General features: G+C 41.4%; 1 protein-coding gene across 1 annotated transcript in view; it reads left to right on the top strand.

Annotated features, from left to right (window-relative positions):
* Positions 1-664: 664 nt before the first annotated feature.
* cers1 (ceramide synthase 1) overlaps positions 665-17,807 on the top strand; it is a 33,327-nt gene continuing 16,184 nt past the window's right edge. The window contains exon 1 of the mRNA XM_034710525.1: positions 665-1,970. Within this exon, the coding sequence (XP_034566416.1) occupies positions 1,713-1,970 (258 nt within the window). The 5' untranslated portion in view covers positions 665-1,712. The remainder of the gene's footprint in view (positions 1,971-17,807) is intronic.

Here is a 17,807-nt window from a genome sequence, read left to right on the forward strand (position 1 = left end):
AGGTGGTAATGATGGCTATAATTCTCCATGAGCTCCCATGGCCATATCTTCAGCCATGTTAGAGGTTTTTGAAATGAAGAATGATATGTATCGTTTGAAATGTTCTCCCCTTTTCCCACTCTGCCCAAACATTCAGAAATGCACTGTCCAACCTGAGAAAGCGTTGAGCTACATAACATTTGTTTCATTCCAGATGAACATTTCAAACTAAGTTCTCTGTGTTCGGAGTAACTTAGTTGCTGTTTTTATTTCATGGTATAGTTTTTAGAGATTTCAAGTAATGGTTTCTATATATATTGTAACAGAATGTACTTCTATGTATCTTTGATTGCAATCATGCTTTGTGAAAATACAAAGTTAAGAGATATTTTTAAAAGTACTTTGAATACTTAAGTATTTTTAAAAGCAAGTACTCCAGTACTTTAACTCAAGTAATAAATTGACAGAGCAACTTTCACTTGTATTGGAGTAATATTTGACCAGGAGGATCTATACTTTGACTTAAGTAATGAGGCTGTGTACTTTGTCCACCTCTGGTTATGACAGTGGTTTGGTGCTTTTAGACATGATGCTGTCTTGCGTGTCCTCATCTACCATCATTCGTCTGCTGCACTGGCCCTTTAATTCATCATTTTTTAACCCCCTGCGGTCCAAGCAGAGGGTTCAAAAAGGAAGATAGCGGCCCTAATTACGTCACGCCCCCTTGGGTTTTTCTTTTCCTCCTTTCGCCTCGTCCCCTGTCCTCCTCCTTTTACGCACCAGTTGAATCCATAGACTGTAAAAAGGTTGAATCCCGTATTGAATGCAGGAGCGCGGCTTGTCCAAACGCAGCTTTGAACACGTTGACCAGCTCAGAGCGCCACCAGCAGAGGAGGAGAAGAAGAAGCAGAAGAAGAAGCGACGACTGCCTCTGTATAGGATCATTTTCTTCTTACTTATCCTTTTTCCTCTTTCGCTGGAATAACTTTGACTTCGTGTGAGATCTGCCGGTTAGTGAAGAACCCAGTGTGGAGGTTATATAAGGCGAATAACGGACAGAGATGAGCCCGCACGGACGTGACTGTACAGCGGCACAATAATCGCATGTGGCTGTCTGGGCTTGGCGCTGTAAAAGGCGACAGAAACGCTACACCTCGGACGGATTTCGTTCATATATGTGTGCTACGTCACATTTTAGGGTAATTTATTCCAACAGCTAGCTAGCTTGGATGCCTCTGCCAATCTGCCAATGCTGGACCAGACACTATTGTGTGTGCGTATGATTGAATCTAGCTAGGCGGCTAACCAGGACGCGCTGCTGATGAGCCCGTGTGTGCGTAGCGGAATGATGATCAGAAGAAACCTCCACCATACAGGCTGCTAATGGCTCTGATTAACTGTCAAAGCCTCGCTGAATAAATGGTTTGTGTGATTCTCAAATACAGCCACATAGCAGATGTGTGTTTCAGACCTGGTGGGCCCCGCTATCATTCATAAAACTACCCTGGAGGCGAAGAATGGGCCCATGTCTTAATTTGGACAACAAAGAATTAGGCTACTGAAGAGGTTAAGCTGGTTAGATAAGCTTGTTTTAGCGTTTTTAGGTGAGCTAGCAAGCTGGTCGGCGGATTAGTCGCACAGTCTGGACAGTACGGCTCCTTGCGCTCCCTTTGGCACTCACTGGAGTATTTTCTTTTTGCACGTTTTTGGTCCTCCCTGCGCCGCGCACCACAATGAGCAGTCACACCGGGGAAACCGGGGACGCCGGGCCGGTGGAAGTGGAGCCCATGCCGGGATACTTGGACCTCATCACCAGAGCCTCATCCGTAATGCTGAGCGCATGGAGAGACTGTAGCACATGCGGGCTGGAGCTCTCTAAACAGACTCTCCGGGATAACGCATACATTACACTGACCGAAATCGCCCTGTTCTTCTTTTGCGCCTTTTTGTGGACGCAGGTCAGGCGGGGACTGACAGAAAGTCTGTTTAAGGTGAGTGACACAATCCCAAGACACAACAAGCCCCCAGTTTCCCCAAGGTTATTTTATTAACATCCTAATTAAAGGGTTTAGTGAATAGCTTCTCTAATTAGAGCCACAGATCTGCACAAAGTGTGGCCTCCGAGCCTCCCATCCCTCAGGAGTTGTTGCTGAAGGTACATCCTCTGGGCTAAAGAAAGACTGTGTGTGGTAGTGAGCTTGACACATGTTCAAGAATAATAGATCCACTTGTAGGTTTTAGATGAATCCAGAGAACACTCATATCTGTACTTTTCTTGGACAAACATTGCAACTAAACAGGTGCAACAAAAATACTAGATTACACGTCTCTTCAAAGATTATTTTATGAGGGAAAACTGGTATGTTTTATGTCTAACACATACAATTCAACTGCAAGCAAACACACAGACAGTACTCAACACATAATGAAGTGGGTATTCAAAAGTTATAAATCCTATACAATAATCCCAGTTAATACACTCCCTTTTAGACTAAAACATGAGAGCCAGTCTTCATCTGAGATGTTAGGCCTTTGGTTAGATATCAGATGAAGATGCTTGTTATCCTTACTCTAGTTTGATAAATCTGTTATGATTACAAGCCAATCATACCTTTCCATACAACCGTTTCAGGTACTTTTTGAAGCATTTTAGCAAAATTATATCAAATCCCATGTGATGCAGAATTCTCCCTCTGTCTTTCCCCCCCTTTCTCTTCATCTTTTATTTGGCCATATCTGTATCAATTTTGATGTACTGAACCAGTCTAGAGAATCACTGAAACTATAAATGACCACAGTAATCAGAAAATAGTACTCTTTCATCACATTAATGCAGAAAACTCATCTTGATCAATGACCTTAAAACACTACCTTTCCCTTGTCCCTCATATACCCAGAAATACTCCAAGAAGAGCCCACCCAGGTTTGAATGAAGGACCAAACCTCTTCTAGTGAACCATTTTTTTGAATGTGAATATGATTCTAGTTGCTTGCCACCACATTTACATAATAATAACAGCTTTATTTTGAGAAAAGAGAACGTCACTATAAGATACATGCCCCTATGTTGGAGTAGAAATCATGCCTTTCTTTAGGCACCTGAGGATGTGCACTTAAAAAACTGCAGCGTCTCTAAAAGCAGCATCACAACATTATTCTTACCCTAATAGAACAGGCGCACAGGCTATGAATGCTCTGATACACTGGCTCCATGCCCAGGACTCCTATATTCCCTTCACCCAGCTGGGTCCTGGGTACCTCCATCCTAACAGGGAGGGGTCTTCTTCCCAACAGATAGCCTGGGTGTAGCTCTTTCTTCTGCCATGATTGGGGGCGGGGTTTGAGTGGCCACACGTGGTGGATGCTCTGATGGCGATCATGTGGATAATACAGCAGTATACTGTAGCTCTGGGCCCCATGTGTGAAGCCAGATGTGGCCTGAGAATGTAAAGAATGAGGCCTGTTTTCCCCCCTTACATCATGTTTGTGGGTCTCACTGGGTACCTCCTATGGAAAACTATGGGATGAGCTCCATTTACAGCCTGGATGCTTAAAATGCTGTGAAGGATGAGGTGGGGTTTTTAATATTGGGAGAGATAACAATCAGTCAGTGTACCCTCAGTTATTTAGTGCAGGGGTTCCCAAAGCGTGGGTCGGGATCCCCTGAGGGGTCGCGAGACAAAATGTGGGGTCGTGAGATGTCTTCCAGAATGTATTTTTTCTTAGTTATCTAAAAATAGTACATTTTACCCATTATTGTAAAAAATATTGACAAAAATAGTAGCTAAATTTAAAATAAAACCTTGAAAATAGAAAATGTAATGAGTTTTCTGCCTTTCTTTTTGCCAGATGACTTCTGAGTTTCGGGTTAGTGAACAGTTAATTATCAAAAGCATCAGTAGTTGTAGGTAATTCATAACAGCACAGGAAACACAACCACATGCTCATATAGGTAGGCTAATTTTCCGCAGACCAGCTTAATGAAGCCACATTAAATCACTTTGAGGGACAGTGGGGGTCACAAGTCTTTGGCACCTATATTTTGGGGGTCGCAGGCTGAAAAGTTTGGGAACCACTGATTTAGTGCATGTGTAATATCACCTCTGCAGAGCATACATTAGGGGTGAGGGGGTTAGGTTCAGTGTTAGGTCAGCCATGCTAAGCTAATGCTATAAGATAATTGCTTTTATACATCACAAAAGCTGAGGTACGTTGCAAGACTAATACGTCCGCATAATCGGTGGTATTAGTTGAGCATGGAGAATTTCTGACTTGAATGAAAGCGGGATGTTCTCTCACATTTCAGTAAACCACATTGCATTCCCTGTCTGCAGTAATTGAATGTGTGGTTTTCTCAGTGTTGAAAAACAAACTTTCAATTGGCTTTGATGTGGAGTGGCGATGCTGTCAGACAGTTTGAGCACAATAAACGACAGCAAGGACGATTGTGAGCACACAATCTTAATTAGGTTCAGAGCTCATTAAACTTCATGGACATTAAATATTGGCTTTGACATAAGGGAACAAAGCACTGTGTAATCTTATCCCCATTGTGGTGTGAAGACTATGAGGGTCGAAACAAAAAGAGGGAATATTTGTCGCTGTGATATACTATACAAACATTACTAATGGACTTTAAAGAATACTCCACCATATGCATCAGTGTAACTGTCATCTAAAAGATGGACTTGCGGGCGTGGGCTTGGCCTAATGGTTAGGTCGTGGGCGTCCCTAGGTTTGATTCCATTTCTCTGCATGTCATTCCCCTGCTTTCTCTCAGTTTCCTTCTCTATCTACTGTCCTGTCCTCTCCAAATAAAGGTGTAAAAGCCCCAAAAATATAACGTAAAAAAAAAAAAAAAAAGAATGACTTTGCTACGATGGTGATACTCTTATGCATTTTTAAATAACTTCTCCACAGGACCTACATAGTTCAGTAAACTAAGTGATTAGCATATCAAAAGAAAATCAACATTTGATCACATCACCTTGTGCTCTGTTTTGCGACTGTTTTCTGAAGTGTTGAGGACCCAAATATGAATTGATTACTTCAAGTAAATAGTGGCCAGATAATTGGAAGACATCAATGATGTTTAGGCGTAGCTCCAGACTGAAGAGACAGCTCTGCATGCAGAGGTTTCACATGGATCACTGATTAAATCTGCGGAAAAAGAGCTGATGGATAAAAATAATTAGTTTCCTGTTTTCTTAGTTACAGAACTCTCGGTCATGTTTGAAGAATGAAAGTTGACCCACTTAAAAATCTTCCTTCACTCTGGTCTGCAATTTTCATCGAACACTGAAATTCAAAATATGAACTCTATCATTTTAAACATTTTAAACATATTTGTAACACGTTTGCGAGGTGTCATAGCAGAGTGCATGCTGTTGGGGGTAGCCCCTTTGCTCTGCACTGTGCAGTGCATGTTATACATGTGCTCTGATGCCTGTGTGTACGAGTGCAGAACCTAACCTTAGCCTGATTAAGCACAACTTATGGTTGAGCTCTACTGTTACATAAAGAAACAACCTGACTTGTCAACTGGGATTTTGAAATCTAGACCAACAAAGACTTCAAGTTATAAGAGAATTACTGAAAACGTACGAAAATGAAACTAGTAAACATCAGAATGTCACGTGGCATGTGTGGCTACCCTCCTTCCTCATTGTCTTGTTAACTTCTCTCTGCACACTCACACATGTCTGTCAAAGCAGTTTGTGTGTGTGTCTGCTTGATGTAAAGTGGTGTCCATCTGGTGGTTTCTGAGTTGCATTTAAAAGCATGCCTGTGTTTGTGTTTGTGAGCGTATGAGGTTTCAGATACTCCTGTGTTTGCATACAGTTTGTCAGTCAAAAGCACGCATGTGCCACTTCCTGATAAATTAGTACAAAGCATCTGCGGATGGGAGAGTAATAATGATGACACTGGGTAATAGAAGAGGAGGGGATGTGTAAAACAGAGGGAGGACAGAGAGAAAGAGAGAGAGAGCTAGAGGAAGGAAGGAGGGGTAAAGAGAAGTGGGCAGAGGGGTTATGTTTAGCATGGACCAAGTCTGCTGACTCAGCATGTAGCAGCCAATCATTTACATGATTTCAAATGCTCACCCAATCACATGCATTTGTGGAATATAATCGGTTATGTGCAAAAAACGCTGCTTGTCCATTTTAACATCAAAGAGAACATGCATTTGAGGATGGAAACTAGTCGCTGCTTAGCTGTGGTCAAGCCTTTCTAATAGCAGCAGTTTGTAACCACTCTCTTAAATGACTCAACCAGCCTCTGTTACACACACACTCACACACAAATGTATATGAACCGCACACTGAGGCAGTCGCTCAGAGATGAGAGCAGCGGTGTGCATGCCAGCTGTAGCCGTGTTGCAGAGCTTCTCTTTCCTGCATGGAGCAGCTGAGCAGCACCTCTTCTCCTGCTGCTGTTCTAAAAGTGAAAGCAGCCTGAGCTTTGACAAGGTCCACGACCACAGATCTCAGCTCACGTTCCACTAAGCCCCTGCCCATTGTTGTACATTAGCCGCAGTGAGACACCTGATACTGGGTTTGTGGTGAAAGGGAAGTGCTATCCATTCAGCCAAAAGTGCCCACTCAGGTGAAACTTGCTTGTAATTTTGACACTGATTGCATGCAATTGTCATGGATATTGATTTTTATATCTCCTCTCCTCTCCTCTCCTCTCCTCTCCTCTCCTCTCCTCTCGTGACTCAGCTACCTAATTCATCATCACATAGCGCTTAGGCGAGCAGCACTTTCGCCATCACCTGATAATTGATCTATTGGTCTGCGAGCCTCAGCGTGTCATACATCATAAATACAGAGCACTTATTCATTCACAGAACTGTCAGCTCCTCGCCAAACAGCTTTTGCTTCAGTCAGTCATCAGTTTGTCACATGATGGCTGCTGTTATTTTTGCCCATCATATTTACATCAGTGGGAGACATACAAGCAGGATTTTTTTTCTGTTTGTTTTAATTAGAGCATGGCAAAATGTTAGCATCTTGAAATGTTGCTAACATGAATGCCTGCTAACTTTATGCACTAACACTAGGCTTTGTGCATCTGTGTGATTACGACTGACTGCCTGCAGTTTTTTCCAGTCTGTAATGCACTCAGCGTCAAGATTTCCTACTGAAGTTTTTTGCCTCTTGCTTGTTAAGTTTTATAGCTGAGTTTAATTTATACCTGCCTTTTGAAGCATGTGGATCTGCTTTTATTTACCATTTTGACCCTTTGTTATTCTTTATGAAGTAAAATGAACAACCATGCTGCATCAGCCATTATTAAGAATTATAGGGGAGCATCACTTTGGTAGGAAATGTTGCTTCCCCCCTAAACACCTAGGGTTGCAAAATTCCAGGAACTTCAAAGTTGGAAACTTTCCATGGGAATTAACGGGAATTTATGGGAATTAAGGGGAATAAACCAGGAATTTACTAAAATGAAGATTGGCTCTTAATAGGGAACTTAAATATAGTTGGGGAAGATATATTTTAGCATAATCCTGACTAAAACAACCAGATTTCATGCAAGCACAGTTGAATATCTATGCTATTCCTCAATCACATGCACATAGCACACTGCTTACTGCAGGGCTATAGAGACCACACCCCTACATGTACTTTGCATTCCTCCATCACATGCACAGATAATTTCTAGAATCCTGCTGAGGCTAGGCTTGAGAAGCTTGGGGGAAGATTCTTTTTTATTTGTATGTTGAATGGGACTTTTTGGAGGGAGGGGGGCTCTTTCATTTAACATTTTGAATGGGACTTTGTTGGGATTGCATTTTTGTTAATTTTTGAATGGGTTGGGATGAGTAATATTTAACTCAACATTCATGTTTTTGTTCTTCAATGAAATAATTGATTGTTCAATAAGATATTTAACACTCGATAAAGTTCTACTTACAAATAAATATGTTTTAATTGTATTATTTTGGATGGATGTCTGCTTATAACAAAACAAATATTTATGCTTGGATATGATACCTTTCCATTAAATTACCCTCAAAATAAAAAGTGTCCAATTTGGAATATTTTCAAAATTCCCCAGATTAACTTCCCATGAAAATTTACCAGAAATTTTCCACCTATTTGCAACCCCACAAACACCAAATTTTCATAAAGAGACTGCTAGTAAACACCCCCTTCAGAAATAAAAAGAAGCTGAAGCTTATGCAAAGTAAGGTTTAGTTGATTTATCCAAAATTCAAAGGAAACACAATCAGAAACTAATCTGCAAAACTGGCAAAAATATTGAGATAATGCAAGCAAAACATTTCAGTCAGTCTCTCATGACAATAATGTTTTCTGTTTGTTAGTTTTTTAAAAGATATATTTTTGGGCTTTTTGCCTTTATTGGATAGGACAGCTGAAGAGACAGGAAACGCGGGGAGTAGAGAGTGGGGAAAGACATGCAGTAAATGGTCGACAGGCCGGGAGTCCAACCGGCGACCTCTGCGACGAGGACTATAGCCTCTATACGTAGGACACTTAGACTGCTAGGCCACCAGCGCCCCTGTTTGTTAGTTTTAATAGAATATTTGTCATTTTTTGAAAGTCAAAGTCGTCACCTTGTGGTTTGACATCTTACAGACTACATGATAAAATGGAAAAATAAACATCGATGAACCAAGTGGAAACAGTATTATTTGAGCACAGAGGAACGCGGCCCACAGGAGATTTCAACATGATGATAATGTGAGAAAAGGAACATTTAACAAGAATACACGACCATCGAGAGGGAGGCTGGAGTTGTTGTAGACACACAAAGCAGACAGCAGGTCTATAAATTATTCCACCGAAGGAAGAAACAGGGGGGTGGCTGTGCTCTCTTTAACACGGTGAATCATAGCCAGAGCAGCCATATGTAGCACCAGCTACAAAGCAGCATCATGAATCAGCTCTGTTTGCCGACTGTGACAGTTAGACTATTTTCTGGTCAGCTGGAATGTGCTGCGAGGCCTTGACCGCTCCAGAGCTGCTGTGGTTGGCCTCCCGATCTTTTTCCTCCTTCCTCTCTCTTTCGGTCTCTCTTACTCGCCTCCGGATAGACACAGTGGACAGGCTGTCATTAAACAAGAACACACAGTCAGTGCAGGATTCACACTTGGCAGCTGTCTCTCCTCTAACATGGCCTCTCTATAATGGAGTGAGAGATTGAGTGGTTAGAGGAAACTAAAGTTCATCCTTTCTTGGCGTGCTTGTCGTGCTTTGTGTGTGTGTTCACAGGGTGTTGATCATGTTTGGGATGTTATTTTACTTTTGTCATGTGTGTGGTCTCAGAAGCATTCTTGGGATACAGTTAGATTATTTTCTCTCTTCCACTTTTCTCTCTGTGCGTCGACCACCTGGTGTATCTGCATGGAGTCACAATTAGACAGAGTGCACTTTCCTCTGCCAAAACTGATGAGAGTGGTCGCCTGTCGCTTCCCTCATTATCCCCTTTGCCCTACATTCACCTCATTCTTTCTGTTTCCCATATCTTCTTGATTTAACTTCAGCCTGCTGTATCCTGCCATCACATCTCTTCTTCTCTCTCTTTCTCACCCTCTGCTTGGTGTTGGGCTTGCAAAAGTGCATAGCTTGTTAGCCCAGACTTGAAAGTAAAGAGTGTTTGGACCTTCAAGCGAAGACACTCACATGTGACGGTGATTAAGAAGTTTTACTAACAAAATGACTGATTAAAGTGTGACTTAAGGCCAAATTCCACCAGGTCCGTCTCCGATCCGTCACAGCACCAGATCTGATAGGTTTCTATTCTAGTCAATCTGTTAACCCCCACTGGATCCGCTCTGTTGCGTTCCGGCTGCGTCTCTGATCCGGCAGGTCGGAACGCAATGGATCAGAGACGCAAGACTTCTATTTTTGCGGGATGCCGGAGTACGACGCATCAATTCAACACAGAGCAGATGGAGCGGGACAGGGAGTCAGGCACCAAAACTAAATTAAAACATTGGTTAATTTTCAGAATAAAACACTCTATGTTATCGTTAGATCGCTTTTAACTTAACTATGACAAAAAAATTTAATTTAGAGCGGAGGCAGGCCTGGAGTCAACAGGTCAGAGGTTTTCAGAGGCCGATAAAGACAACATGGACGAGGAGAGGTGCAGGACAATCCTTGATTCAGTAACTACCGGGGCAAAACACTGGTCACATGACTCCATTTGTCCGGCGGTCCTGCTCCATGCTGTGTTCCGAAAACGCAACCAGTGGGTGTTGACGGTTGAGAGAGCCGGACTGCAGCGGATCTGGTTGAAGTCCCTTGTTATAGACTCACTACACACAACAGTCCTGTCACTCCTGGAACAGTCTCAGGGACATGATATTTTGGCAAAGAATGATAAATATCTTCCAGTGATGATGAGGCTTCAGCTCTGGAGTATTTCCAATTCTCAAAGTTGCTTTTGTATGTATACCTGAAGTAATGATCGGCTATAGCGTACGTACACTATATAACATTTAAGCATCTGTGATGCCAAAAAACACACAAACACATTTCAACACTCCCTGAAACCAACAACGAATTAATGGGTTTTTTTTGTACACACCTTCACACTCAGCATGCAAATATTTGACCAGTCATTTGGAGGTCTCGGCACAGGTCTACAGCCATTTAGTCACACTTTTTGACCAATCACATAAAACCCCAGCAGGTTAAAGGTTTATCTCATTTAGTTGGCATCAATTGGAGGATGACTTTGATATTAGGTAAGACTATGAAAGGTGAGAAGAGCATAGAAATTTGTATTTGTTTGTTCATCCGAAGACATATAATTTCAGCTTTTGATGTACATTCTAGTGACAGCTACTTAGTGATAAACACATCTTTAACTGAGGCTATAAGTGACTTCTTTAAAAGTGTTTAATGGTATATTATGACTTATCCTAGGGGGTATAATCAATGTAAGATAAAGTAACCAAAGCATGTGTGTGGGCCTCATTTCTTGCTGTAAGATAAAACTGGACCAATAGTGTTACCTTAATTAAGGTGTCTGAATTAGACTTAATTTGACTCTTAGTCTAATGGGGCCTGTCTGCAGTGTTGGAGCTTTCAGCACCACATTGGCCCGGCTTCATGACTTGTAGAGAATGTTGTAGAAATTAAGTTACAAACACATACTCCATGATTTCCCTTGTGATAGAATTTGTGATTGTAATACTGTACTACTAGGAATATGAAAACTCCTATTTAATATTTGTATGTATGTCATTGAAGGTTGTCTAAATTGTTGATACTTAGATATTTGTTTCTTCTTTTCTTTACATTCAGTATTATCAAAGTGAATCAAAGCTTATGAAAACACACACACACACACACAAACACACACACACACACACACACACACACACACACACACACACACACACACACACACACACACATCTACAGTCATACTTTCATACAAAGCTGCCACAAGCGTTCTCATGAATGAGAGTCAGGTGGTTTCCATCAGGGGGTTCTTGTCTTGTTCATATTTCCTGTACAGTTCCATGTAGTCTCAGTCCATCTATGCCTTTGTGTCGGTTTTATGATAGATGTTTGTGACTTTGTAATGCCCATGTTCAAAAGCAAACCCTTATCATTAAGCCCTGAATTGACTGTAATCAATAAAAGCACCAGATCCTGCATGCAGAGTGTGGGCAGTCGCTGCCTGAAGTGTCTCATCACACTTCACATTTGTTTTTCTTTCCAGCCCATGTGTGCACACTCATAAACAAAGAATGAGTCATTATTTTATTTTTTTTGCCATTTTTGAGTTGTATAAAAACTAATCCATTCCTAGATGTTATTAGTGATGGAGTCATTCATTTTCTGCGAACGATCTAAAAGAAAAGTACAGTGAGTTAGTCTTTCGATTTTTCACATCTCTGGCAGTCGACATTATCGTCTGTTTATGAATGTAAGTGTGTTTGAGATGTTCTGTGGGTGGATGATTACAGCGAACTCATGAACTGCTGCCTGTTGATGTGTGTACATAGATTGGCCTGTTGAACACAAAGGCACACACACACATTTATACCAGCACACAGTCTTCCTTATCTCTGTATTGCCAATCAACATTGGTAGTGCATAATGAATGACAGCCATATGTCTGCTGGTTGTTGGCTTGCACAGAGAGCAGCTTGAGTGAATATCTCAACACTTCACTGAGTCTGTGCTTCTTTATCTTTTTTTTTTGTTGCTTTTTTGTTACTTTAACACAACTAAAACATGAGCACGTTTCCACATATAGCTTTTTTACATACCCGTTTACACATACATCATAGCAAAGATATAAGAGATATGCTCCTCTGAATGGTTGTCATGAGACACTTATTTAAACCATATGACACATCACATGCCTAACTTTCCTACCTCACAGCAAAATTAAATAAAGTCAATGCTCAGCTGCACCACACAGAGATCTTGCTGTATGATACTTGTTTTGTAGATTATGTGTGTAACGTTGTAGATTATTTCTGCTGTGTGTCGAGTACGTGCTACACAGTAGAAATTGGACACACTACATGGAATTTATACAAGAAAATACCCTCATTCCAGAAAAGAAGCAGTCAAGATGGCTAATCTGTAATATTAAGATGCTGCTTACGAATATGTTGTTATAGCTGTAGTGTAACTGAATATTTATTGTTGACCAATCCTGTGACAGTTCTTTGTTGTGAAAGCCAGGCTTATGTACTTTGATGCCCCAGGAGATAATTTGACAAGTAGGTGTGGGTTAATGCCTCTGCTGGGATCACTAATAGGCTAGACCTGCTCCCAACAGGTGCACCTGCCCTCCTCCTCTCTCTCCCTCTCCCTCTCTGACTCACTCACTCACTCACTCACTCACTCACTCACTCACTCACTCACTCACTCACTCACTCACTCACTCACTCACTCACTCACTCACTCACTCACTCACTCACTCACTCACTCACTCACTCAATCATTCATACTGACACATCTCATGTTCCCACACAGAATACAGGTTGACTTCTAACACATCCCTCATTTGAATATATTTAATTTATTTATTTGTATAACAGGAACTGAAACCATTGCATGTTTAATTTTGACTTAATGTGCTGCTGGTCTCTGAGAGCGTGGTGAAGTCGTGTAGCAGTTTAAAAAAAAAATGTCACACTTTAACGATGCGTAACATGGTACTGAGGATACCTTAAGATCATTTGTTGAAGTCATGACATTCATGGCATTTTAAGACTTGCATTATGTTTAAATGTTGACCTTGTGGAATAGAAGTTACATTAAACACAGGTATTTTTTTAAATAATAATTAAAAAAGAAAAGTAAGCTCGTCTGCTAGCCTGAAAATTTGACTAATCTGTGATCACCAGAAGGCACCAGTGCACACAAGTCACTGTTTAGAAAGTGTGTTTTTTCGTGCCAGTCAGCCATACACTGTGGTCACTTTTTCACTCGTGCATAAAGGTGAGCAGTCATTCAGTCACGTACTTGGTTGCAAATTAGTTTGCTCTGCTACAATGGGGCCTCTGGTTATCATGTGTTTTTAATCAAATCAGGTTCAACATCCAGGCCGCTTTTGGTCTAGCTATTACAGCAGTGCTGAACTGGCCATCTGAAGAAATTTGACATTTTCTGCTAGGCCAGCAGTTAAGCCACACACATATGGAAAGATGAAAAACATTACATGCTGTGTGCGGTAAGCTTCATCCAGATGTGCTTGAATACATTCATTACATGTCAGGACTTCTTTTAAAAGCTCTAGTTGTTCTTCTAGGTACATTGAATTTGCCTTAAGGAATTACATGTTTGGCCCTTGCACACATTACTAAGGAACAAGCATCATTTTCCAAGTGGGTTATTACAGACTGGTCCAAGTATGCATACAGAGCATCCATGTCAAACTATTAGCTGAACATGTTATCTTCAAGTGCCTTTTAAATCGTAAGTTTAGTAGAAATAATCCATACAGAATGGTGATAAATATAGGTTGATTGAAATTTCTTTCATTCAAAGTTTGACCGTAGACTGTGTGAAAAGATGGGTGACATGACATGACAGCCTCTGATAGCTAGCTCTACAGGCTGAAAAGCCTGCATTCTCCATATAATCAGATGGGACATGAGTTTGTCTCAGGTACAACTTGAGCCCTCACTATCAGGACTTGTGACTCATCATGGACTAAAGCACTGATGACTAGGACTTGTACTTTGACTCAAGCAGTGACTGCATTATGACTTGAAAAATGGATAGATAGGAGGACTCAGAAGTTTTTACTGTTAGGAACTATTGTATTGTCTTTACTTGTCTTTTAGTTAAAGGCTCTAATAGTTTTGAGCAAGGGCTGGCAAGTGTGTTCGCCTGCATGTGCGTTCATGCGCCGTCTTGTTCAGCAACAGTCTCTGCCAGGGTGCTTAAAGATGAGCTATGAATCATGCTTTTTTGCTTTGAATTATTTTACAGTAGATGCAAGCAAGAACAGTGCAACAAGTTCAACATGTAAAGAACCATAGAGTAGAAGAAGGGGACGACCTCAGATTTGAACAGACTTTTGTCCAGGATGAAGCCAGAAAGTGACATGCTGAAGGTACTTGGACTGTTAATTAGTAATGGTAATGTTAGCAACTAAATTGACACAACCACTGAGTCCAAAGTGTTTGGTTAGTTAAAATTCTGCAAGTATTTTTGAGTTTATTTAACACCTGTAATGATCCCACCACATCAGTAATGATGAGTGCCTTCCCTATTAAAGGAGCTATGGCGCATACACTTGGACCGCCTCTGTTTCCTGTCCACCCTGATTACTTCCTTGACTCCTTGGTTGTCGTTCGCACTGACTTCCTAAGGGAACATTAAGTATAGAGACAAATTATGTTGATGGCTCAAACTAGTTGGAACTGGTTCTCATCTAGAATTGGTCCTCGATTCCCATTCCAATGTCTTTGTGTTTATTTTTCTTGGAAGTTTAGCTTTTGATTAATTATTTGATGATACAAAAAAGGGTATAACACCATGAGTGGCACCTCTTTTGGAAAATACAGCTCCTGTGGTGCTGTATTGGTTTAGCAGAGGACAGGGGGAATGGTGAGAGAAAACATAACCAACACAAGCACAAGAGTCATTGAACTTTCCATAATACTGATCGCTTCAAACAAACAGAAGAAGCCATTACACTGTGGTGTGTATTGACTTGTTGTTGACTTGTTGCAGTATGTCAGCGCCCATCCCATTTAAGTATCTTTTGTTCCACTAGGGGAGGCAGAGACGTGCCATCTATCGTTAAATAGTCAATGAGTTTGACCCAAATGTGTGTTCCTACTCAACATGACTAGTTTTATCCTCTGCTAAGCCACTCCCAGTCCTCTTTAGTGTTGGTGAGCTGATCGATCAGACACTCACAGAATGTCTGTCATCAGTGGTCTGTTTCTTCTTAATGAGGCATGTACGATTTAACAGCTGACTCATCTCAGCATGCTTTCAGCGAGCACACAGACAGGATGTGTGTGTGAGGGGGTCATGACTGGAAAAGCTGCTGTTACCCAACATTAGTGCCCTAGAGTGGTTAGGAAAGAGAGAGAGGGAGAGAGAAGACATTTTTCCTCAATCCTAGTGTGTGCAGAAGACAGGAAACATAGGAGAGAGGCAGGATGGTAGGTTATAACATGCATTAGGGTTCCCTTGTTGGAATTTAATCAACGAAGGTAGGGTAATGTGTGTGCCTTAATCCCAGCCCACTCTTTAAAATGCCTTTATGTGGCCTCTAACCAGCATTCCTGCTTTATTGTCATTTTATTTCAGGATCACTGTTTTCTAGCTGCCTCCTTACTTTGATTTGTCCGTGACGTCAGCCATCTGTTCCTGAGCACTGTTTTGAAGCTAATCGACGGTGGTAGCCATATTGGAAATGCAGAACTCTACCAGGCATAGTGTGACGTAAAAAGGCAGAGTTTGAGCCTACTAGCCAACAATTATGTGTTCCCGTCCCGGAGTCAAGTCAGTCATGTTCTTATTTGGGCAAAAACTCATAATCTTAATATCTTCTGAACCGTCGCGTTAGAAAGAAATTCATCCCCTTGTACAGTGTGTGCCGATAGAGAAATTAGCTACGTAGAGCCAAGACGTTTTTTGAACCAGGCTGTAAACATGTTTATTAATGCTGTAAAGATCGTCTTTTTTTAATTTGGTGTCTATGTGGTTTCCCGTGTTTCTGCAGCCAGCCTCAAGCGGATTCTTGATGAATTGCAGCTTATAACACTTCCACATGGGCTTCATAGTTTGAGTATGTCAGCGCTCATCAAGGCAGTACTTTGGCTTCACATCTCACAATGGGAGGAGAGGTGTCCATGTTTATATACAGGACAGTCATTAAAGAGATGGTGGTGGGTTCTGAGAATAGATCAGTAGAGAATCCCACGGTTAAAGTATAACCCACCAAAATGATCCTGCTTCCATCAAGATTAGATCATTGTAATAAATGCTGAAGGGAACAAAACAGAAGTTTTGTTTACAGGCTTTCAAAATAGTTCACTATAAACCAGTGAAGGAGCACTGGTTTGCCATGGTGGTTAAAGTGTGCCTCCCATGGGCAGACTAGGTTATAGCAAGCAGCAACTGCCGGTCTAAAAATATGAGTCCAATGCGGAAGTGCTAAAAACTGCAGTTCATCGAGGATCCGCTTGAGGCTGGCTCCGGAAGTACCGGAAACCACATACACACCAATTCAAAAAAGACGATCTTTGCAGCAGAAATAAACATGTTTACAGCCTGCTACAAAAGACGAGTGCAGTCTGGATAGCTCATTTCCTCGATCGGCACACACTGTACGGGGGGTGAATTTTTTTCTAATGTGGCAATTTTGAGGATATTGAGATTACGAGTCTTCCAATGAGAGGCACAGCTGACTTGATTGATAGGCGGGAACACTGTAGCTGTTGGCTAGGAGGCTCAAAGCCCGCCTCTTTGGCTGCCGCCGCCAATTGGCCTCAAAACAGCGCTTCAGAAACAGATGGGTGGTGTCACGGATACTACGTCCATATTTTAGGTTATAGTTATAGGTTATAGTCCTTGGAGCAGGCGGCTTGCGTTCATTCCCTCTTCCCCAGTTCCTGTTACTGTATCTGGTATCAATTTATAATACGTCTACAGTTGCACTTAATATTGCAGGAAAAAGATGTAAACATTATAAACAGATTCAAAAAAGCACTGTATGAAATGTGCTTGTCATATTTTGAACCTTACATTTCTAACCCATCAGTGATGCCATGTGACAAACCAACCAGCAAATAAGATCAGGGTTCCCAGCTATACAGAAATTCAGCAACCGAAGTGCTTCCTTGAGCTTCCTACCTCCATCAAAAGCAAGAAGATTATCTCAAATGACAGCTGTCCCCTCATAGTGAGGTCATATATCGAGGGTGGTTTAAGGTGAAGAAGAGTAGATGTGTAATGACAGCAATATTTGATGTGGTGAGGAGATGGTAGAGGGACTTAAAGCTCCAGAAAGGTCTAAAAAAAACATTTCAAATAATGTTCTCTAGCACATAAAGTAATCAAATAGGCTATACTAATTTGGATGTGTAAATAGAGTCCATGTCATCCATCAGATTAGCAGTTTTAAATCCTATTTGTGCCTAGTCTAAAGGAAAGATGTAAACACAACAGAGGGAAGGAAACTGTGACAGAGCACTAAGACGGAGAGAGTGACGTCAGGTAAAGAGAGAGAGAGAAAGAAGCTGGCCCAGCTTAAGGATTTAAAGAGGGTGAATGGGAATGTGAGCATTATTGAACAGATCCACAGATGAGCGGTCATCCTGACTCACTGGCCCAGTTAACTTTCTTATGCAA

This window comes from Notolabrus celidotus, chromosome 2 (assembly GCF_009762535.1).
Source record: "Notolabrus celidotus isolate fNotCel1 chromosome 2, fNotCel1.pri, whole genome shotgun sequence".
In the NCBI taxonomy this organism is placed as follows: domain Eukaryota; kingdom Metazoa; phylum Chordata; class Actinopteri; order Labriformes; family Labridae; genus Notolabrus; species Notolabrus celidotus.